Source organism: Protomyctophum parallelum, assembly GCF_964188405.1.
Source record: "Protomyctophum parallelum genome assembly, chromosome: 8".
NCBI classification, from domain to species: domain Eukaryota; kingdom Metazoa; phylum Chordata; class Actinopteri; order Myctophiformes; family Myctophidae; genus Protomyctophum; species Protomyctophum parallelum.
Window position 1 is genome coordinate 26,071,406 of NC_139703.1, and position 25,511 is coordinate 26,096,916.

At 42.0% G+C, this 25,511-nt stretch overlaps 1 protein-coding gene across 2 annotated transcripts in view; it reads right to left on the reverse strand.

Annotated features, from left to right (window-relative positions):
* LOC310863182 (protein FAM107B) overlaps positions 1–25,511 on the reverse strand; it is a 41,722-nt gene that overhangs the window by 3,841 nt on the left and 12,370 nt on the right. The window contains exons 2-3 of one of the 2 annotated variants that reach the window (XM_083771352.1): positions 23,568–23,655; positions 8,577–8,793 (exon numbers count right to left, since the gene is read on the reverse strand). In XM_083771352.1, coding sequence (XP_083627478.1) covers positions 8,577–8,793; positions 23,568–23,655 — 305 coding nt within the window. Of the gene's footprint in view, positions 1–8,576; positions 8,794–17,415; positions 17,621–23,567; positions 23,656–25,511 lie in introns of those variants that run through there. The other variant, XM_083771353.1, reaches the window with a different exon arrangement.

Consider the following 25,511-nt stretch of genomic DNA (forward strand, 5'->3'; position numbering starts at 1 on the left):
GTCATTCTGTCTTCATCACTTTAATACTGCAGCTGGTAAAGGTGGAGCTAATTCTAATGTATATTATAAGCTACTATACATTAGTTGATTTAGAATTTTTATAAATTAATAATATAAATCTAGAAACCAAACGTCAAATTAATTCAGGGAATTGCATTTGAATTAAAAAGTCCCTCTAATTTGTACAGTAAGTACAAGTACATTAATTGAGTAAATGTACTTGGATACATTACACAACTGTATTTCCTCCAAATACAGAGACAAAATAGAGTGTGAGAAAGAATGAGACAGACAGACAGACAGACTATGAAACCACATGCAATAAACAATGACATGTGATGTGACAAGCAGTGGTATATGGCTCTGAATCAACCGGTTCAACACGTTGCCTTCCAGATGGGGAGCCATTAAACATCTTATGGCACAGTCTGAAAACTCAACTCTTCAGACTACACCTCATCCTGTAGCACTTACTTTGCTTTACTTTGAGTGCACCATTTGTACACACTCAGAGATACAGGACCCCTAAGGGATAATTTGGTTCCTAGCATCAATCATTTAGCTGGGGACATCATGTTGTGTAGGCTATCTTTCTTCATCCTGGCTTTGAAGAAGTCTGCTATTGAGGGTCAGTGTGTTCAATTCTCCAGAAGATGGCACTCTTGTCATTAATGAAAATGGAAGTCAGCTGTTGATGCAGACTATGGCATGGAGAGAGGATTTTAGTCCAATCCATGTCTGACTACCTGTCTGTGTTTCTTTTCTCTCTCCGATGAAATGCACTTTTATATTTAATGACGTGACAAGAAATGGTTGTGAGCCTTCAGTATGCGTTTCCTTCCAAAATCATTTGTTTTCCTTTGTAGCTTTACTGTATGTCATTTCAAATTAATGAATATGAATGCAGGGGTTACTGCTTCTCACAGAACTGATGTCTGCAGTAGAATATAATCACAAATAAACAATACAGGACTCCGATATGGCAAAGTTGGCATACAAGAACAAATAAGGCGGAAGTGGCTTTGAAAACCATGAGAAAGATGATCATTAGTCGGAACTTCTGCTGTTTGTCTTCAGATCAAAACCACGAATAAAGTTTGGAAATAGTTTCCAAGACTAATATGGATGATGCCTGTGTAACTAAGACCAAAAAGATCCAATCCAAGTGGAGGTATTTCCCACAGAGAGTTAAGACCAAGAGGCTATTCACAAACTATACTAGGCCTATATATACTATACAAACAGAGTCTCTTTACTCTTCCAGTCTTCCTAATAGAAATGGGCGACATGGGAGTTTTTTTTAATCAATTGGAGTAACTACTTCTGTACATAAAAAGCAAGACTTTACTCCACTCTCCCTGACTGCTAAATCGTGAGATAATTGCCATCTGTTTCACAATTGCAAGCAGCTATATAGAAGGATAAAAAACAGTGTCTCTCTAGATGTCTTTCCACATCACACTGTCTCCTTCCTTTTCTCTGCTGTGTGTGGCTGTTAATTGATTTGATGTGTAGTCTGGGGAGGCATGGTAACCACTTTTAATTAGAGTTGGGCTGGAGAGGCAGAACTGAGGGAAGAGATGATGATTAGAGTTTTGGTTCATTTAGTTTGTGTTCCATAAATGTGCGAAGGCTGAACACAGCAAATAAATATGATGCTAATTCTGTCCCCCATCAGTCTCATTGGAACATGCACACGCTGAATTGAACAAAGTAAATACACTTGTTATGCGCACGCACGCACGCGCGCACACACACACACACACACACACACACACACACACGCACACGCGCGCACACACACACATGCGCACGCACACACACAGCTGTTCTAATATACTTGTGAGGACCTTTCATTGATTCTGTCCATTCTCTAACCTCTAACCCTGACCAAAAAGTAAGCCCTGAAAGTTACCCTGACCTTAGCGCTAAATGAGGACAGTCCGGTGTTCTTCACTTGCGTATGCTTGTGTAGAGATACCGTCCTTGTAAGGTTTGTTTTTCTGCCAAGGGATTTGTCTTGGGAGTTTTCTTCACTCAATTTAGGGCGTTAGGACAAGGGATGGTTTGTTTCCTTTGTTAAGGCCCTGTGAACCTGTAAAAGTGATTAAGACTATAAATAAAGGACTTGCGCTTATGAATTTGCACTTCATACACAAATGGCTTCCCAAGGCATTGAACTATACTTGTTAAAGATATTTCACTTTCAAACATGTGAAATATAACTCAGTGAAATATCCCTTTAAGCCTGATTTATACGATCTACAAGCTCACGACATGTCGCAATTTGAGCATTTCGAGCTGGTCGATCGACGATTTCTCATTGCATGACACAGCGCACAAGTTAACCAAGTATAAATGGAGCGCTACAGGGCTTTGCCTTGTCCTCTGGGTCACTGTGGACCTTGGTCTTACCGAGCCCTCACAGATATCCCTCTGGGTCACTGGGGACCCTGGTCTTACCGAGCCCTCACAGATATCCCTCTGGGTCACTGTGGACCTTGGTCTTACCGAGCCCTCACAGATATCCCTCTGGGTCACTGGGGACCCTGGTCTTACCGAGCCCTCACAGATATCCCTGGCTCCTGTTTCTCCTCTCAAACCACACAGCTTTGTGACATCCACTGACATAATTCTGAAGCCTCCCCCATTTCTTTCACATGGATGTTCCTACTTCTTCCTTCTTTTTCTTTCTTTCTTTCTTTCTTTCTTTCTTTCTTTCTTTCTTTCTTTCTTTCTTACAATTAATAAGCATAGATTACCAATAGGGATATTTGTAATTGAAATAGTTACTGTATCGATTTTAAATCATTAGATTGTATCGCCAACGAATGAACCATTATTGTCCATGTATCGCATCGTTACAACCCTAATTGTGAGCTTGTGGGGGGCCCCTGGGCGTCAACAAAGTATGTAGGCCAGGGTTTTTGTCTCATAACACATAGATCACATCTTATTGTTATAATATTGTATTATGCGTTACCCGTTACACTAACAATGGCGTTGATACAAAGGTGATACAATGTTGTACTACAAAGGAGGTGCCACTATACAAACTGTTTAAGTGGAATGTTTGATGTACTAATTAGATAACGGCTTTATTGAAGTTTGTTGTGATCAAATAATATTAGTCCCATCATGTGAATGAGGCTATGGCAATCTTCACTGCTATTTTATGTCAAGTAATTCAGGCAGTTATTTGACTGCCTACATTGATTGCTAATTAATGCTGCTATTAACTTACTTGATCATTTGAATGTACAACTTCCACAGATTAGTTAACCATTAATCTCTCAAGATATAACAGCAGAATCTGTCAGCCTTAAATATGTAATGATGATGTTAGTAGGAATAAACATGTCTTTTCCATCTACTATTTTTCCAACAACCGCAGACTAGTTTCTTTGCCGATAAAGTATAGTTTTAGACCACGACAGAGGGGCGCCGTCTCTAGCAAACTTGAGCCATGAGAGACGCCACTGAGCACACGAGTTGCCGTGTTGAACGTTGCGAATGCATGGGCAGACAGAAGCTGTGTTTTACGTAATTTCCGAGTTTTTAGACAGCTGGTGGATGGAAAAGAAGCTCCACCCCCGCGGCTGACTGCCGCAATGGACAGATTCCCAGAAACGCTCTCCTCCGTGGCGGTGGAGCCAAACCCGAGTTGCTGTTATACACAAAAACGGAGGTTGTGCCCCCAGAGGCAAAAACAAAGGGAAAAATAAATATATATATTTTTTTTTCTCAAAGCAGATGACTGCACGTCAACTGTTTATGAAATGTAATGTCAAATTGAAATGATTGAGGGCGACCTAAGAGAAAGGATTGGCCAAAAGGTTTGGCCCTTCTTAGACATTGCCAGGATTCTGTTCCCTTTCAGTTCGTTATTCTTGACCTAATTCTTCCACTCCCACTGCACATTAGTTATGTAGCTTATCTCCTTACTTCTATACTCCATCTTTCTGTATCTCGATGTCTTTCTCTCTATCTCTGTCTTGATCTCTGTTTCTGTATGAAATAAATTATCTACTTACACACGATATGTCCTTAGACCCACTGAACATTTCTTTATATTATCTTTATCTATTTCTCGCACTCTCTAGAAAGCTGGATTATTACCCACGTGATATGCTTGATAATATGCAATAATTTTTTAAATGTCACTGTTATTAGTACTTATCTTGCAAAACCTCTCTCTACTCAAAATTACTTCAATGTTTTAAGGCCTGCTATCAAGATAAATATGTAGATTGGTATATGATTTTTTTTTCTTTCTTTCTTTCTTTCTTTCTATAAATAGTTTAAAATGCAGTCCAGGATCAAAGATACAGCTTCTCACTTTTCTAAATCAATGCACTGTATGTAACATGATCAATGCATGCTAGAGGAGAGATGATGTGAGTAGGTGTAGTCATTTAAAAAGCACAAAATCCCGTCTTCTCAGACAGCAACATCACAGCTGGTTGATGCCACATGCCCTGACATATCTAGAAATCTGTGTAAAATGTTAGGCAGTATCGATTTAAGTAAGATTACATCTGATCAATTCAATTAACAATAGAATGCTGCTCCCCCCCTGGTCTGAAACACATATTATCCTTATCCAGAGTGACTAAAGGAGAGCGTTTAGTTTTAGCTTGCAGACAAGCAAGGACTGATTAATCCCCACCAGGGCCCCTGGGTAATGTTTGCAGGGCCCCCATAGCAGGCGTGCGCACAACAATTTTGTGTTTTTATCATATTTTTTACCTGAATTTAACAAAATCAATGGCCAATGAAGGGCCCTGCAGACAAGCACAAGATGCTTGAGCTAGCTTGCCAGAGCTACTGTACACTCCCTTGTAATTTATTTTATAGATGTAAAAATAAGTGCCGCAATTGCGGGAATACATGTTGGAGAGTGATGTTACAGATGATGATGCTGTTGGTTTATCTCACACCAGAAAGAAATGTGTGTGAGAGAGATTGAATACAGGTGCTGGGCTTCAGTAATTAGAGAGAGAGAGAGAGAGAGAGAGAGAGAGAGAAGCGTTATTGAATACAGGTGCTGGGCTTCAGTAATTAGAGAGAGAGAGAGAGAGAGAGAGAGAGAGAAGCGTTATTGAATACAGGTGCTGGGCTTCAGTAATTAGCAGAGAGAGAGAGAGAAGTGTTATTGAATACAGGTGCTGGGCTTCAGTAATTAGCAGAGAGAGATTGAGAGAAGCATTATTGCTCTTGTATGCCACAATTTAAATCGTATTCTATTCTTTTGAAAACAAAAGGCCTGCTGCCTCCGAAGCTACTGGCACGCCAACTGTCCACCTTATGGAGAAGTGCTTCAGTAAGTGTGATCAGATAACTTCCCAACAATGCAGCATCGCTAGTTTTGTACGTTGGCATGCTGTTGCCAAGCAACACTTGGTCCATGTAATCAATCACATGCCAGAAAATCAGAGATTGTTAGGAAACAAGAATTCATACATTATGAATTAATAACCAGCTTCTGCCGTATCTATCTGTATTGTACCGACCTCCGCGGGGACCCTCCTTATCCGCAGACCCCCATGCAGACTATGGGGCGGACCTCCGCGGGGACCCCTGTGCCGACCTCCGCGGTCACCCCCACGCCGACATCCGCGGGATCCGCGGTAGTCTGCGTGGGGGTCCGCAGAGGTCGGTGCGGTGATCCGCGGTAGTCTGTGATGCGTGTTGTCATGCCGTTCACGTTGATGTGTGTGGTTTATTTTCCACATGCCTGGTTGCTGGCGTCAATTTCCAGATGGATAGTATTATGTTGTGACCGTGCAGACTGCAGACTATGGGTTGTTATTGTTATAGGTTGTTGCTGGAGACGAGGCAGCCAATCAGCAATCAGAAGTACTCAGTCAGTATGGTTGCCAGTGTTGCCAACTGTCGTGAACAGAAATAAGCTAACCAACCTCCAAAAACCAGCCAAGCAACTGTGAGGAAAAAAACAATCCAAGCTTGGCTGGAAATAAGCGAATTTGGCAACCCACTCATCAGTACGACTAGGGCAGGGGTTCTCAACGTTTAATTATTATTATTATTTGTTAATATATAATTTGGGGACCCCCCAAAATAATTTGGCGACCCACGGGTTGAGAACCCCTGGACTAGGGTGTCTGACTCTCTCTGACTAGGGTGTCGGTCTCTGACTAGGGTGACACCTAGTCAGAGTGGGTCGTCCAAGTTTCATATCTATTCTATGACCAGCTTCAAGGTCAAGGTAAACTTTATTGTCCACAATGGAAATTTGTCTTGGGCTTTCACCCCAGCTACAGCCACACATAAAACATCAATGACAGACAAAAATACATTACAGAGGGAGACACAACATTACATCATGGCACACATGATGTGGATAATCTAGCCTCACACAGTTACTGCTGTTTCAGAGCCTCGTTCAACATCTTGGTTGATGCTGGTACACTTTGGTTCTTATCTTCTCCAAGAGGGCAGAAGTACAAACTCGCCATTTAAAACATGGGTAACATCACTGATGATTTGTTGAGCCTGTTTTAATGTAGCCTGCTCATAAATAGACTGCAGAGAGGAGAGGGGAGTTGGGGAGTTGTCTTACCCCTATGATCTTCCCTGCAGTCTTACCAGGCAGTTATTACCAGCTTAGCAGCTGGTAATAAAAAGAGAGAGGCTATAGTACTCAAATTTTAAGATGATCTCTGAATATCCCTGCTATTGGTTCAATATTTTTTTAACGAACACACGTAAAGAGTGCATTGGTTTTATGAAAAGAAAAAAACGTTTTTGAGTTAGGTGGTTTCTTCCGGACAGCAACAAAGTGATATTCTTTTTTTCTTTTTCTTTTTGTGCAAAATAAGATTCCCATAGTAATCATCGCCATATACAGTATAGTGTTCAGTAACACGGGTCAGGTCACCCTATCCGGTAAATAAAATATATGTTTTCAGGTAGGATACCAGTTTCATACAATCGGGAGAGAGAACCTTGAGCCTGTGTTCTATGAAAAAGCTATTTTATTTCTATTCAAAACGTAGTATGACTGTCTGTTTCCTGATAACATCTTTCTGAAAATATGAATGAATTAATGAACATTCAAGGATGTGACTGCAAAAAAATGAATACACAACCATTTCTATAACATTTGATTACACACAGTTCTGTCATTAGGCAGTCGTACGTTAACGTTTTAGAGTTATTTTTACTTCTCGTAAATTACAGTTTATTCCATATTACATGCAGTACATTCTTCCCCACCATTATGGCGTATAAAAAATGTCCCAAACTGTATCTGTATCCAAATCCTATAGTCAACAAAATGGTGACTAGCTTTTTGGGTATTGTTTGTGGACCATCTTTCTGTATCTCTGTAGCAACTTTACAGGAAAGCTGCTTAATTATATGAAACGTTCATGAATGTTACTGGCAATGGCACCTAGATTAGGGTGATTAAATTATGGGATGAATCAGTTGAAATTGTTTTGAGGAATTTATCACTTATTCAATTTATTTTCCAAATTAAGAACAAAATTGGTCTGACCCTCAACACCTAGGAGAAAATCCAGAGCTCACTCAGTATTGGTCATGTTTTACCACATCCACATAATAGGCACGTCATAATAGGCAAATTCTGCGAAAACAGCCGGTCTACAAGCTCGTTCTGCAAGTCTGCAACTCACGTGACATTCAGTGACATGCTTGTAGATCGCTATCTTCGCTATCGACGTACAAAGTAATGTGTGGAGTTTCATGAGGATGGGCGGCCTCTAGTTATTCTCGCGCCACCCTTAGGTCAAATTTGCAGTTGCTCACAGGATCTCAAAATCTAATGGGTAGATTGCAAGGAAAATGAATTCCCTCTGCAAGGATGAGCGCTACTGATTTTGTAGACCCGGTGGCCTTTTTCCTCTACTGCCACCCTTGGGCCTATAATTTGCACAAGATATCTCAAATTCTAATGCTATGAAACTTGCTGTATGTATTCATGTTCCCTGGAGGAAGAACCCTAACTATTTATACGACCCCGTGATCTGTCCTCTAGCCAAAATGTCAACGTTGCACACATAACATAATCTAATAGGCAGACTGCAGGATGTATCCTACTGATTTTGGTGACCCCATGGCCCTCGCTTTAGTGCCAGCCTCTAGGGGCTACTAGAAAGGCCTTAGACCCGGGGTGCGTGAAACACATACAAATCGTGCTATTATGTCTGTTACATGAATAAAAAAAATCCTTTAAAGCGAAAAAATACACACTCACGTGCCATGTTGGTTGTCAGAAGTTAGGACAAATGTGTCCAACCTGTTCACTATTGTCCAAGACCTTAGATAAAATACTGATATAATCTTTGTCATACAAGGGATAACGAAAATAGCTATCCAATCCAAAAGCTCACAACTTGTCACCACTATTTGTTATATGTTAACATTTTAATTCTACCATGTCACCTATAATGACATGCACAGAATAGGTTAAACTACTCCTAGAGATAAAGCCTATTATGGTCATTAAGGAGATGAGGTTTGATGCATGTGGTACTGAGAATGTAGAAGTGGCACACTTATACACAGGAGTCGGGACACTGTTACGTTACCTTTTTTGATTCATGAGAAGCTCTCGGTGGAGGTCCTGGTGGCTTTTGGAGGCTTTGACCGGATTAAGCAGCTTTTTGGGCTTGATGAGATCATGGTCTTCCTCGTCGTCCATGTAATCCGGCTGGGGGGCGTAGCTGGAGCCGGGAGGAAGGCTTCTCGCATGATCCCTGCATCCACCCTCATGCTGCTCTACTTGGAGGTCTGCATAGGCAGATGCTGTTTGGTAGATGGTAGATAGGTTGATGGTTGGATTAGTACAGGCAGGGATTCACAAATCTTTCCATGCCAACTTGCCAAGGACCCCAAAATAGCCATAGCCTCTGGCCCACCTATGGAGAAATGACTTAAAAAAAAGTGAAAATGTCGATTTTTGAAAACCTTTGAAATAATGTTGACTTGACAGTAATGACTTGCCCTAATTAGGGACACCAGAGTTAAAGTTGTTAAACTAGTACAATGATGTTATGACTTGAATTAAAATGTAATCAACCAGAATATTATTTATTTACCTCTATTAGTAGAAAGGTACAGAGGGAGACCATGCTCAGAATCAGAGAGTATTGTTCACATATACAAAGGATTTGATTTGATGGGCGATAACATGGTTTTCATTGTACAAAATAGTAGTTTTCTTCCAACATGTGTAATTAAAATAGGATTCAATGTGATTGTTTCTGTTTTCAGCGTTCCAAAAAACACAAAGATGTAAGCTTAATACCAGGTAAAGTTCTTATCTGATAGTAAATGGAAAATAACCCTGATGGCGAATATTTTCAGACAGACATTTTTTTTCTCCCAGAGAGTTCTATGAATTCCGACCCAGAGGTGGAGAGGAAGGTATTCATTTAAATAACAAAAAGCGGCGAAGCATACACAAACAACCTGACAGAGCGATGCGATCAAAGAAACGGCAAATTAGTCACAACCGACGTGAGCTCAAGGTTCCCCGAGGAAGTTGATGAGGTCTGGAGCCACTCGGGGACAGACAGAACACCGTGCTGATTTGTTTGCACTCATTAGTTGCCCAGGAGCGGAGCAGCAGGCCGTTTGCCAGCCACTCATCTGGTCTGTTTGCATTCTGACGAGTAGAAGGAAACGCGTCCTTTTATTTGCACCACTTTCTTTTGTAAATAAGAATGAACCGTAATAGGTACGGTAACGGGAGACTGTTATGTTGTCTTTGTGCCTCGCGGTGTTTGATTGTGGTTTATTTTTTATTTTTTATCTCCTCTGCTACCACTGAACATCGATGTAAAGGCAGGTTTCCACATGTACATGGTCTGTACATGTTCATTTCTATTTCATTTTATGATTTGTTCCTTTCATCTCTGCCTTATACATTGTGATGAAATACAAGCTTAGAGCGAATTGTGCAAATCTTTGAACATCTTTGAACATTTTCCAAATGATGTGCCCAATGGGGAAGCCAGGTGGAAAGTGGTTTAACGCCCAACGCCAGGCTCACGGATTCTTAGTATTCATGAGTTACAAATTAACCACTCCACTCAAATCGTGGAATCGGACAGGTCATGCATGTCACTGACCTTTTCACTGAGTGTTTGGTCTCTGTGTGTGTTTGCAAGTGTGTTACATAAGTGAAGTGCTAGTAGACAGACGGACAGACCCTTATTGATACCGTTGGCGAAATACAGTTGTCATGGCAGTACAGCAGTTATGAAACAGTGCAGATATAGGCCTACAGAAAAAAAAAGATACAGCTAGGAGTAGCAAATTATGATTAGTGATTAGGAAACGAGTAGGCCTACCAGTAGTGTACTCAAAGTGCAACAGTATATTAACAGTACTAGGCCCATGCGCTTTTTGGAATGATGCTTGTTGGGAACGCATGCTATTCGTTTATGCAATACCTGTTGTTATATGTACTACGTTGTGTTATCATAGTAGTTGTACTTGTAGTGTTGATTTCGTCGACTAAAACTATGGCGAAAAATGTTCGTTGACTACTCTACTAACTACTAGCTTTTTAAAGCTATGATGACTAAAAAGATACTGACAATTTCCTCAAATAAAAACTAGACTAAAATGTTAGGGAGGGACTAGTGGACAAGAGATCCAGTAGACATTGCAATTTTATGCTTGGTTGCTTGGTCTGAAAATAGCAGATCTACAAGCTCACAGCGCTTCGTGCTGCAGTGCTTTGTGAGTTTGTAGATCGGCTATTGCAACCGAGTGTAAGATCAGGCATTACGACACCATCAAGTCCCACCAAAATCAACAAATCAATTAATCGACTAAAATCTTGCGATATTTTGTCGACTAAAACTAAACTAAAACATTTCAGATGACTAAAATGTGACTAAAACTAAATGGAATTTAATTAAAAAGCGGCACACCGCCGCCGGGCACATCACGCATGGCCTTGGAACCTTGGCGATAAGCAAATTGATCGGTCGAATGGTTCCCCAAGATATGCTGTGAACTGTTAGGCACACATAGCATTTTGCACAATTCATAGTTGGATACAAGGTATTTATAGTAAGATATAAGGTACATTAACACTAACCGGTATAAATATAGTCAATGTGTCCATAGACAATAATTGAATCTACCCCTGGTTGGTAGTGTGAGTAGAACAGAGTCAATCCACAGTGAATAGTATTAAGTCTATCACACTGCATGGCGTAATGGAAATAATAGCCTGTTTTGTTTTCCCACGCTCTTCAAACATGTGGGCTTTTAAAATGGCAATTATTGGTATAATGCTGGTATCATCTTTTCACAGAGAATTGTGCTTTACATACTCAATTGACTTCATTAGTGCAGCATCTATCTCAGCTCTAATATTCTAATAAGATATAAAGTGTTTTAATAGCATAATAGAAGCAAGGGGAAAAAAATCTATCAATGGCAAAATAATAGCAGGGGCAGTAAAAGTAACATTTAACTCTACATGTGACAAACTTTAAACTGGTACGTTTTGAATTAACCTTGTAAACCAATCCACCGACCAGAATCATTTAAACCAAGCATATTTTAGTTGTATTGTTGACCTACTGTAAGTCTAACAAAAGAAGACGCTGTATTTTATTCAGAAAGCCAAAGATGATGCACAGATTACAGTAGATTTGCACGCAAGCACGCACGCACATAGACAGCCTCCATCCCTTTTCTCCATCACCGTGTCTGTGCCCGAATAGAATGGCCAGATTAATGGGCACCTGATCCGAGCCAATAAGTTATTCTGCGGAGAAAAAGATCCGGTGTCATACGCAAGCAGGCCTGTCCAGACACAATGACCCCTTTCTCAAGTGCAACCAGAAACCATCGCCACTGCTGCTTAATATTTCAGAAAAATTAAACGCGCGCTGCTCATTGGCTATATTCCTCGCTTCTCAATCAGGGACTGTTACAGGACAGGATGTGTGGTGACAGGATTAATGGACCAGAAGGAATCTCCTTGGGATGCATGGGGAAAGTACACTGATGTTACAGACGGTGAAGGCAAATGCACGTTTTGTTTCATAAATCCTCTTAGTAACAGTAAAGTAAAACAAACTATCACAGTAAGCTCGAAGAATATGCTTCAATTGATTAGAGATCGTTTCCTCTCTGAATGACAGTACATGACAGTTGAATGCCAATTAGCTTGAACTTGAACAGAAAGATAAAACAAACATGTTCTTAGGGTAATGAATCATGGACAATGAAATGTTGCACAATTCATGGGATGAAAAGCTATACTTTTCAACCAGTACATTTAAATTGGTATTATAATTTTCCTTTTTAGCATTTCTTGTTTTATCCACCAGCACTATAGTGTGGAGAGACAGGAAAGCCAGTGCAGAAGGAGGAGCTATCATTAGACACTGCAGGCTTTGACATGAACAGGACTGAATCACGACCAGGCGTTTACACGCACATGGCATCCTATGTCGTTCTCAGCCTCTTGTGGCCTTTCTGTGGTAGGAGGTATAGGATGTGTGTGGACTACCAAGTCAGCTTAAAGGGAGATTACCATAGATCTTTCTCTGACACTATAGTGGCAGGCAAACACTCAATGGACATTCCCTTGATGAAGTCAAGTCAACGGGAAGAGAAAAATAGTTTGAGTGAAACAAATAAAGAGAGAAAGATAGAACATTGATAGATTTGGATACAGACATCAGGAGTGGCAAGACATGGAGAGGGAAAGCGAGAGATAAAGTGACTCATAATTTATACACTAATCTTCATCCCACTGTGCCTACTATGCTTACTCCTATTAAAATGGTCTTCCTTTTGAGGCATATGAATTATGAAGGGTGATTAATCTAAAGCGGCTTACTGTGGATTGATGTTGGATCTAGTATGTGTGTAGGTGCTATATCTGTGAGGTGTACTTGACTCTTAATATGGTGTGATGTAACATGTACATGACGACAAACCTGTTTTCTTATTTTTCTATTAATTACATTAAATATCAAGTCCCAGCCATAACTACGTATAGGTTTGGCTTTAGAGAATAGAGACCCAATTGTACAAACCAGTTTCAAATCCCCTTGGTGTTGTTTGAGTATAAACAGTCTCCCAGAAATTCCTTTTTCTGTTTTTATTGTAATCCACTTTAAATTACCATTGTATACAAAGTGCTTACAAATAAACTTGCTTTGCCTTTAGATTCAAATTCAAAGTCTTCTGCTTTCTTAGACAACACCAGAGAGATAACATCTGAGATAGTATATGGTTATGATCCTGCTACTATATACTGCAGTACGTGAGAATGTATACAGTGTTTACACAGTAACTGGCTTCCATCGGGACACTGATTAACCATTAACCACATTAACACCGCTGACGCTTTACAGCGCAATGGAGAAAAAAATAAAAGAAAGCAAGGCATAAAACATTAAAATAATAGCAGTAATGCAATACAGTGAGGACATGATAACAAGGAATTTAAAAGATCAATTAAAAGCAAGAGTGTGGAAGTAGGTCTTGAGCTGTGCTTTAAAAGTGTCTGCTGCCTGTCGAAGGTATAGTGGGACTTGTTCCACACCGTAGGCCCATAGAAGCAGAAAGCTGCTTCACCGTGTTTTTTAGTTGCCATTTTTTAGGCACAGCGAGCAGGCCAGCAGTACAAGACCTGAGGGGGCGGTTTGGGACATATTTAGGCAGGCTGTCATGTAGGTAGGTAGGAAGGTGCGAGACCATTGAGAGTCAATGCAGTGGAGCTAAAACTGGAGTAATATGTTCTCTCATCTTAGTTTTAGTTAAAACTCTGGCTGCCGCATTTTGGACAAGTTGTAATCTGTCAGTTGTTTTCTTTGGCAGTCCAGAAAAATGTGCATTGCCGTAATCAAGCCGAGAAAAACCAAAGGCGTGGATCAGCGTTTTTTTAATAACCGCTCTCCCCCGAGTGACATAACAGTCTGAGCAGCCAGAAAAGACCAAAAAACTTTCTAACTTTATCTTTCTGCTTCTTAGACACTAAGCCTGGGAGGATGACATGCATAACATGCATGCAGAGGTACGTTATTCCTCTCAGTTCCACACCCCATTGAGCAGCTTTACCGACCAAACGGTAATAGAGATGTCAGTGCAACGATCATAGAGCTCATGCACCCTCACTGCCCAGCTTCACATGAACACGGTCGATTGTGTTTGTGTTCACGCCAGCCAAGCTGGAGGCACCTCGGAGGTTTCTTCTAAGCCCTATGGTCTCTCTCTGCGGTGGTGGGCAGTGACTTTTAGCCCTGTGCCACCCACCCGTGACCCCAACATGGTCGACAAAGACCAGATCCAGCGTCCTCTAGACTAGAGCAGTGCTTCTCGAACAGTGGGTTCGGAATCGGGACCCATCTTTGAGTTCTTGGACCAATTTGTATGGGTCTTCTTTCCTTTTCCTACATAACAAAAATTGTAATTAATAATCAATTAAAAACAATGTCAACATTTTCATGAAAAATCGAATTACATAGTTTTTTTTAAGAAGTAATGAAAACAGCAGATCTACAAGCTCATAGCGCATCACTTCACTTTGCATTGTGAGCTTGTAGATCTGCTATTTTCACTAGTTTGGGTCCCGGGCAAATTTCTCTTTTGGGTCTTGCGCTAAAAACTTTGGGAACCACTGCTCTGAAGTCTACTATACCCTTAGGTTTTATAAAAACAGCTCCAAATGCAGCCCCGACTACACAGGCAGCTGCTTACACTGAACACTCCAAAAAACATGGACTTTCAGACCCTCACACAGCATGTCACTCTATCCTGTGGTTTCATTGATTTGGGGGACAGAACACGTGAGCCAAGCTCGCTCAGTGCATGCAGGCTAGCGAGCGCTCTAGCCCCTGCATCATCGAATGCACATCATCTAGTTACAAGTAGACATTACATTTACAGTGATCAGGCCTGGGTTATCATAGGACGGCCAGAATCAAATCACATTTAGGCTGCTGCCATGCATTCATGCCAAAGGGGGCTGTCTGCCTCATCCTGGGTACAGCAGCAGAGGAAATGTGATCATGTTGCTCGGTAATGGCACAGGATAATGGTCTATTCACTTAGATAATCCATTCATCCTGAGAGAAAAATCAAGCGCACTGAGCATTTCCTGATTTTTATGAAGTAATTGGGGCTCTAGCTCTCATAATCAAATGCGGTGCAGTGAAGCGGTCTGGTGCACTGTTTTCTCAACCGATTTTGTACTTGGAAATGACCGTTGCATTGACCATGTACTCAAGACCAAAATAACAATATATTAGTCAAGGAACATTGACCAATATTCATCTACTACGGTTGATGTTTTTGGCAACAACACTGTCAGAACAGCGTGTGATCCTCCCACCCGCCCACCCCCCTCTGGGTTCCAATGCAACATGCACTGGTTGAGAGAGACGTTTATTTTGGTCCTGTTAGACACTAATTGAGTGTAACGCAAATCCATTCAATTTGTATCTGTCATTTTACGATTAGAAATAATTTGTAGAATCGGCCTAAAAGGTCTAAATGGGTAACCTTGGCCGGCCTATACCAAATATCTACCACTCCCAAACATCTACAGTACCAAGCTTATAAGCTTCAGGCTGTACTACTTGTAGTGGTGGAAAGTAACTAAGTACACTTACTTAAGTACAAATTTGAGGTATTTGTACTTTACTTGAGTATGTCACATTTTCAGTACTTTTACTCCACTACAATTATTTGAAAACTTTAGTTACTAGTAGTTACTTACTTACTTACTTACTAGTTACTGTAGATTTTAATACCAATACTTTTGTACTTTTACTCATGTAAATTTAGAATTACAAACTTTTACTAGTAGTTCTACATTGCAGTATTGTTACTTTTACTTAAGTAAGTGGAGTACTTCTTCCACCACTGACTGCTTGTCAATCAGTGCGTGTCCTATTCGACACCAGGGTTACATGGAAGAGTAGGGATTGTGCATACATACTGTACTCAGTGTACTGTATCTACCACCCATTACCAATAATGTTGAATTTAGTAAAATAGTACGTGTGTCGTTGAGGTATTCTGAGCAGAAATCATAGTGTTAAAAACATGGCCAGCAAGCACATGTCTCCTACTTTTAAATGTAAGTTGCTACAGTTCTGTTACAACGAAGGAAACCACGATAAGGAAATAAGTAACACAACAGCCCATTGACTGACGAAAACCTAGACAGACTGTTGTTAACCACTTTAACACCGGTGTCCCTATTTTCCCTATGTCAGGTACCAGAAAAGCAAGTGACTAAACCAAAAAAGTAGATGTACAGGCTCTCACACAGTGTCATGATGCACGTCCTTGCATGGGAGCTTGTAGAAGGGCTGTTTTTGAAAAATGTTGAATAGGGCTGAATAATGGTTAATATAATGTACCAACAGCATGACTACACTACAGTACAGTACAGAAACATGCACAAATGTATAGGTGCACCAACAGTACATGCACATTCACGCTCACCTACGCACCCACCCACATGCACACACACACACACACACACACACACACACACACACACACACACACCTGCTGATAACTGTTCAAACACTGTTTATTTGAGAGGATCGCGGCCAGTCCACTCTTGGCTGAGAGGTTGAAGTCTGTTGCTGTTATTTGCTCTTAAGAAAACTCAGATACTGCCCCTTCCCCAACCAGAGGGACATCGATAAAGGAAGCCGTGTTACAGAACGGAGTCGGCTGTGACATGGGAGCACATATTGATGTATTGATTTAAAATCTATAGGGTGCATTGAGCTGCCTAAAGGCTGCATGACTCACAGCTTTTAAAACGTATTAACTCGTTTCATGTTTAAAGTAACAACAAATGTTGGCTAACTGTAGTATACATACCATTTATAATCATACACTTCTTACACGGAACGGACATGTTACTATATGGTCTCTCATCCAGTGTAACTTTTTAAGTAGCCTATTTAAATTTCACACTCACTCCGTTTTTGTTCCATATGAAATAAATGCACATTCCACACACACTGCAGCAAAAACTACTAGAATACACACTTGTTTGTTGTAAAGTAATGTGTGACCATACAAATAGTTACATCAAGTAGAGAGAACTACAGAGATTTGAGTTGTGGAAAACCACAACCAACCCTCCTCAGAGTCTCAGAGTTATTTTCTCTCCTTTTTCATTCTTATCTTGAGCTCACATTCAGCGCAGAAACGTTATATTAACACAGTTCACACTCCACAGTAGCCCCTTCCCAGTGTAGCTGCGTATCACTTAAATTCCATAATGATGCACTGGCTTGAGTGTTACTTGAAGCAACAGTACTGCCTCAGAGAAAACGAACGACGACAAAAGATAAGTTTGAATCTGAAAAACACCTGAATCTCTTTTTTTTCCTTTTGTGCCATGGCTGAACCTCTTACCTGACTTGACCAGTCCTTCTCTGGCTCTGGTAGGCTGCTCGGGGTAGTAGAGGCTATGGCTCATTCTCTGGGCCATCTCTGGGGCTTCTTCCTCATGTGTGTGTATCAATGTGTGTCTCCTGGTATGAGCTGGGCTCTGTGTGTCAGTGAGCCCTACATGAGTGTGTGCTGTTGTCAGACTGGGCACCCTAGCGCCTGTCCTTTAGACATGCCTCCCCTCAGCAAAGGGCGAGCGTAAACGGTCACATGACCACTCCTGAGCATTCCACTGCCACCCCTGACTCTCCCTCCCCTCAGCTCCCACTCTGCCTTCGCTCTCTCCTTCTCTTCCTCCCTCCCCGCCGTCTCAACTCAAACCTGTTCTCACTCTCTCCCACTCTCTCCCACGTGTGCTCTCTCTCTCTCTCTCTCTATCTCTCTCTGGTCACAGCCTATAGCTCGTTCTCACCACCTCTCACTGCTGTGTTGTTAACTTATCGTGCTCACAGCCTCCCACATGCACTCACTGGCTCTTTTTCCAACCCTTGTTCCTCCCTCGCTTGTCTCTTTCCCTCAATCTTTCTTTGGCTGTCTTCCCTTTTCTCTCCTGCTATGTTCTTCTCTTCCTCTGTCTTTCTGTGGCTCTCCATCTTCCTCCCTTTATTTGCTACCCCTCTCTCTCTCTCTCTCTCTCCACCCTTCTCTTTCCATCCACTCTGAGTCAGTTGTCTCTTGCAGGCAGGATCAGCTGAGGGTTTAATCTCAAAGGCTTACTGCTCATATTAACTACAAGTCATGAATGTTTCATTCTGTGTGCTAGCTCTTAGCAGCAATTTCTGCAGTAACAACAGTCATAGCTTACACCCTCTCAAAATGGTCAAACGTTACTAGATTTTCTTTTAAATCTGTGGACGTTTGATTTTGAGTCTTGTCTGCATCTCATATTTTCTTATTGTGGGCTATCTCTTATTTCTCCTTTTACATTTAGATGCATTTCTCCATCACCAACATTTCAAGCAGCCAACAGGAAGGCATATCAGGGTTAGAGCAATACATTAGTGACCATTATTTCATCGTTCAACTTCTGAGATTCCACAATGATCATGTTACCGAGAAGGGCTCGGAGGACAAGTGCTCGGAAGAAGGCTAGAAGCACCACAAACTACTATGCCATACATGCCAATGGCCAAAGGGGGGGGGGGGATCTTAATTCATAATGTAATATTTTAAAATACTACTTTTTAGAACGAGCGACCGACCCCGCATTCATTCACTTTCCTCTGACCTTGGGAGTGCAAATCAGTATTAAATATTGATTTGCACTCCCAAGCACTCCCAAGCTTATTTTGTGAAAAGTGAGCCACTCCTTTCTAAAGACCTTATAGTCGTTTAGAGGCCTTATTGTTTAAGCTTGCTCACCCAATGCGTATCATCAAAGCTGTGATGAGACTCCAACGCATGGCTTTTGAAATGTCATCATCTGGCAGCCAAGTCTATGGACATTTCATGTTTGTTTAGAGCACATTTAACAAAAAGCGTTTGCCAGCCAAGTCTATGGACTTTTAATGTTTTTTTAGGGCACTGAAGTAACGACGTGAGACGTCATGTGGTCCATATATAAATTCATCATGTGACTGATTTTGTCTCATACATTAACACACTGCATTCATGTCTCGTAACGTGAATGTGCAAGCAATGCAAATTACTGGGGTTGGCGAAAGGGCCTTTCTGTGTGGAGTTTGCATGTTCTCCCCGTGTCCCTTATTATAGGGTAGGTATCCTCGCAAAAAGCATGCAGTAATCCTGGTCTCTAAACTACCTCCCCCTGGCCAGCCTGATGGAGCGGAAAGGAACTGGTCGGAATAACGCGTTCCTTCCACGCGCTACGTCCGGCCGGTGAAACTCTCCCCTTGTCAGGTGAACAGAAGCAGCTTGCATATAGAAGGAAGGAAGCATGAGGTCAGTCGGCTGAACCCCCAGGTTGGCAGAGGAAGTGTAGCGCCCTGCAGGATTACATTAGATAATTGACACTGGGTGAAAAAAAATGGTTGCAAATTCGTGGGATAAAAATTATAAAAGAAAAAAAAGAAAATGACTGCAGGCAAAATGTGCAGGCTTCTAAAAGTCAAAATTATGCTGAATTTCAACATTACCAGGCACCCCTCACTTCTCATGAGTGTGATTTATTTTTTGAGCGGTGCCTCCGCTCCATTAGCAGCTATGTGTGTCCCTATGTGTACGTGTCTGTCCAAGCACGGAAAGCTACAACACAGTACTCATTTCTCAACCGTTTCGGACGCGGGAAGGCCTTTCCGGAACTGGGCCGGCCCCTGGGCGCTGTTCCTGGGGGTCTGGATGTTCCGGGGACCCCCCGGGAACCCCCACATGGTAACTGCCATTTCTCGACCGTTTTGAACGTGTGAAGGCTCGCCTGGGGGTCTGGATGTTCCGGAGACCCCCACACGTCTTCATTTCTCGAAGATTTTTTCCAAAAATAATCAAAGTACAGTACAGAGCACAGTACACTACAATACAGTAAAGAGCACAGTACAGTAACTATAACAATAAATGTATAGTTGCACCGCTCAGTTCACACAGGTGTGATTTTTTAATAATAATCTATCTATTATGAATACATAAAAAAACTTGTATTTTATACCCTTGCTGTGCTCACCCTAAAGTATAATCATGGAGTATTTGGTTGTTATGTATCATACAGAGTTCAAAGTTGCCTGTGTTGCTATACTTTTCACTCAGGTCTATGATTAGCCCAAAGAGACGCGCTTGGTTTAACAACTGCTTTGATCTAATATCAAAGCATCTCTTCAACCGTGTGGTAAATGGTAGTGTGCGGGGATTGTTATGTTTGAGTCCAAATGAAATATGAGCATTCCTGGAAACCATGCTGAGTGAAGGTGGGCATTCATTCAAGTGGCTCGGTTAGCAGGACCATTATACCTCGCATACATTGATTGTGCAAGGAGTGAAGCCAAAGAAATAATTTGATCACTTTGGAAATCTGTGGGTTTGACATACTATACTGATGAAGACAGCATGTTAGTGTAGCATTAAGCGGAAGCAGGGATTGAACCCGGGGCTCCCACTCGCCAGACCAATGCGCAACCCACCGTGCCAATAGGGCTGAGCTGTTGCGGGCTGGGTGTTATTAGCATAACGATGAAGACATTGAAACTCCACTTTTCGCTGCGGCGAGTTGGTAAACCGGCGAGTTCTCCGTTATTTATCCTTCCCCACCCGCACTAACACCATTCAAAGGTACATGCTTATCAAAAATACAAAAAACATCGACCGGCTATGTTCACTATGTTTTAGATATGTCTTAAATGGGAATACCACTCATTTTCAACATTTTACTATGTCATAAATATACCTTAGAATTGTGTGGAACTAATAAAAAAGTCCCCCCCATTGTGTGTTCCCTAGAACTGGAGGTCTGACAAAAAAATCTGTAACATTATGAAGTACATCTCAGTGACATCAAAAAGATGTACTTCATAATGTTACTGATTTTTGAGTGGTGCAACCACTATAGACAGCTATGTGTGTGGCTGTGTCCCTGGCTGTGTCCGAGCACGAAAATAGCGTTATAGCGTTTGTTCACCACCAAGTGTCACTGTTGCACAGCCTAACACACAGACACACACAGGCCAGGGAGGAGGGCTTGTACAGTACAGTACAGTACAGTACAGTACAGTACAGTACAGTACAGTACAGTACAGTACAGTACAGTACAGTACAGTACAGTACCACTCACATCAGGCGGGGCTGATTTTTTTCAGACTAAGCCCTAAGGTATATTCATGACATAGTAAAATGTTGAAAATGAGTGCTATTCCCCCCTTCTTAGCACTGTAGTGGAGTCAAGAGTACAATATTTATCTTTTAAACGTAGTGGAATGAAAGTCATATATCCAAAAATACAGTACTCAAATAAATGCACTCTGTTACCGTCCACCACCACTGAAAATGATCAATGAGCTGGCTTTGCTTCATGTTACCAATCCTGGTAACTTACAACAGCGAGCCTCGATGAGGACAGAGAGTGCTAAATCCTGATTTATACTGCCGGTGTGGCGTTGTTGCACACCAATAATAGCACATTACAAGCTCACAGCGTATCGCAGTGCCACATGTTGTGGTCTTGCAGATCAGCTATTCTCAGTGCACTGTCTACACTGGCACGCAACCGAGAATTAGTTGTAATATTACTGGCCCCACAGGTTACTCTGCATACAAACAATGGGGCAAAAAAAAATCCAATAAAAGTTTAATCACATAATTACTACAACATCCACTATTAGCTATGTGCTCTCCTGTGAATTCTTCACTAATTGTTTTTGGGAGTCTGTAAGCCTCCAAACACAATACTGGTTCAAAATTGTATAAACTAATGGGTTTGCCAAAGCACATGTACTGCTTCAAATTAGATCTCATATGACATCCAAGTTTCCCCAAAATTTTTAAATTACCAATAAATGAATGAATGAAATTAATACAAAAACAAACAAACAAACACATTCTTGCAAGTTTTATGACCTTTTCTTTTAGACTTTATTATCTCTCCTTTTGTTTTTAGACTCGGAATAGCAAGACCTTCAGGTAAAAGTTTTAAGCTTCCCAGATGCACATCATGCACAAACCCTACTTTTCCTGCTAGGATTAATTCATTAATTCACCTGTACCGGCAACCATTTTTCCCGTGCAACCCTTATTTTGAAGGAGTGCAGTGTGTGTGGTTTGTGGTCGTGTAGATGCCCTTGCTGATCAAAATGGATCTAATGTTGATCTAATGTTGATGCTCAGGTGGCGTAGGGGTAAAGTACCTTTTCCACCACCATGGAGTCTGTATAGGGGGGTTAATCCACCGTGGTTACAGCCTCACGTAGCCAACCTTCATCTGCCGTTGCGATGCATATTGCCCGAGGCAGATTAAGTCTGGCCCCTCTCAATTGTCGGAACAAGACTTGACGTGACGAACCAACCAGATTCACCGGGAACCAGACTATAACCAACCAGGGCCCAGTATCAAATATGGGGCGGGACATTGCACAAATAAATCTCTGAGAGGGACGAGACTAATATCCACGCAGTGATATTAGCATCGCTACGCGAGGCCACGTCCGACTAGGCCGAACGTCTACACGCACACAATTGACCATTTGGGTTTGGGTGAAGGAAGCTGGCGGGGTGGGCAATATTTGTCACTGTGTCAGCGACTTGTACGGGCTGGGGCGGTAAAAGCAGGGAGTGGTTAATGTCTGTGCTGTAATAATAATAATAATCAAAATCTACAAAGTAACTAGTAACCAAAGTGTTTAAATCAATGTAGTGGAGTAGAGGTAAAAGTTGGAAATTGGAATTACAAATACCTCAAAATTGTACTTAAGTACTTTAGTTGTGACGCAAACGTACCACAAGAACAGCGCGGGGGTTACTACATAGGAGCCAACCAATCATATCAACGCTCGAGGGGTATACCCAGAAGACTTCCGTCAGTCTTCCGGGTCCTTCAAAACGCCACTGAGCAACTATCGAAATGAATAGCATGTCGCTCCTCATCCGCTCTCTAGATATATTATATAAGTAACTCTATGGTCTCCTCAGTCCTCACACACCCCAGTAGGGTACAACCATATAAGTGTGGCAATACAGAAATGGGATTGGGAGACAAAACGGGGACAAAAATAAATTAAAATAATTCACAATGTGTCTCAGTGTGTGTTGGCGTCACAAGTTTGTTCCCATACCAGACTCACCCACAATGTCATGGGCTCAAATTGGCCTCATGGCCTGTTCCAAATGTTATCCTGTCTGTCCGACCCTTCTTTCACGGGGACTGCCCATTTTTCCGACTCACCCCGTGGCTTTCGCGTGCGGTTATGGTTAGGGTGTGGGATTGGCTTAGTGACGGGTCAGACTAATGAGCGGAAGGAACAATGACACGTTACCTCTTTAACGGCAGACAAATAAAATCTACGGAAACACTTCCTAAGAGGTAGCGAAGTGGCACAGGCAAGGCAGCTCATGTATAAGGTCCATTACACCTCTACGTACATGGAAAGCAGAACGACAAGGTGCGGATAATCATCGGAGGTTGGGTCGCATTGTTCTCTAAGAAGGGCTGTAATGTGATAAGGCCAATGCAGACCTACCTGAACCGTTGGGGTTTCCATTAGAGTGTTTTCCATTTTTCACACACTGCTGCTTTGCTGGTCGCTCGTGTTCAATGTTGTAGGCCTTCTGTGCGGAGGAGAGGATAGAAAGACATAATAGTTTCAATGTAGACATATGGTAGGCTATTGCAGAACATTATAAATCAGAAATCATGGAAATTTAGCAAGTTGGCGTTGCTGGCATCATAACATGTGTGTGAAACTTGACATCTAATGGTGAAAAGTGCCTAGTTTGGGGGGGGGGGGGGGGTGGGAGACGTTAGTCCCATGTACCAACAGTCTGTCACCCGTGGCGCCGACACTCGTGACCAGTTAAAACACACGCGTAGCTCATCCGTGGCTTCCGTGTGCAGTCAAGGTTAGGTTATGGTTCGACGTCGGAACAAAGTAGTGTCAGACTGTTAGTATGTCGGACCAAAGATATGCAACCTGCCAGTTGATGTCATTACCTGTTTACTCTAGAGTGTGACAGTCAGGACAAACTGAGAAAGGAAACTCCTGGGCTACTCCTCAGAGCTCTGTGAAAGTGGGCAAAATGACAGGAGGAGTAGCCACTTTGTTAGCACGTTGTCACTGTGTTGAGGTTTTCGATAGGCCTACCTGTACTGGCCTCATGGGTCAACTCGACAGAGCAAGACCTTAAAGTAAGCAAAGCACTTGCATAGATAGAGGACTCTGAATGGCATGGCCAGTCAAGCGAAGCCTTTTGTCTGTGTCTGCAGAGTCCGTTCTCCTATAGTAAGGTGGCAAATGCTGGTCCTTGATGTCTGCCCTGTAGAATCCCTTAATCTGCTCGCCTGCCACAACTTGAACTTTATATAGTAGATCACCTAGGCATTTGTCGTTGCCTGAGGTAGTGAGGTTGGACCGTGTTTGAGGGCAAATTTTTGTCCATGTCTGACATATTTGTTTTCTGCTGGTTTTCCCTCTTATTCCCCTAACATTATTCCCCTATCTGCTGACCTAGCACAACATTTAACGGAATGCCAGTGCAGTACCCTGCTTTTTTCCAAAGATGTCAGACAAATTTAGTTACCCTTTAATATACTGCCATTAGAATGCTACAATGCTCCGCAGAGGAACACAGAATGGAACTAGAAAAAGTGCCCTTCTGGGCACAGGTCTCCACCAGGATAGGAATGTAGGACATTGCAGCTTGCCTTCGTCTGGTGGTTTATAAAAGGGCAACAAAAGTAAACTAGGGAGTTGGCATACAAAGTTATCCACAGATCCGTGCAGTTAGAGGTAAAAACAGTTTTGGCCAGTTATAGCACCACCTTGAGGCTGAGTTGAAATTGTTCATGTGGCATTTCTTCCTCGGCCTAGTGGGAATGTGCGTGCACAATTTGACGGAAATCACGCGATGTGTTCATGATTTGCAGCATTTTGTTTGAAACTGAGCACTCCTGTGAACTTTGGAAGCCAATCTTAACCAATCAGGATGGAGTCTGAGAAATCTGAAAGACCCGTTTCGTTGAATGGCTCTAGAGAGACTGTGTACCAGTTTGGACAAAATCTGTAGGTGTACTGTGCAAAAACCTGTTTTGCACAAAGCGGCCTCCTGGTGGCGCTATAACAGGCCGTTCTGGAAAGTTTGGGGCAGAGGTTCATCGTTGGCATCCAGGGAGTGTGTGTGCAAAATTTGGCATCGACCGGGTTAACGGTGGCCGAGATTAGCTGCTCACGGACACACGGACGGACGGACGGACACACACACACACACACACACGGACACACGGACGGACGGACGGAGTGCAAAACATACTCTCCCCCCCATGCCTTCGGCCTGGTGGGGCCAATTAACCTTAATTTCCCCTCTCACAACAATCTGCGCAGCAGTGTTAAACATATACTAATATTACTCAAACACTGACATATTGTTTCTACAGGGCCATTTCTACAATATGAGTTAACAGAGAAGAT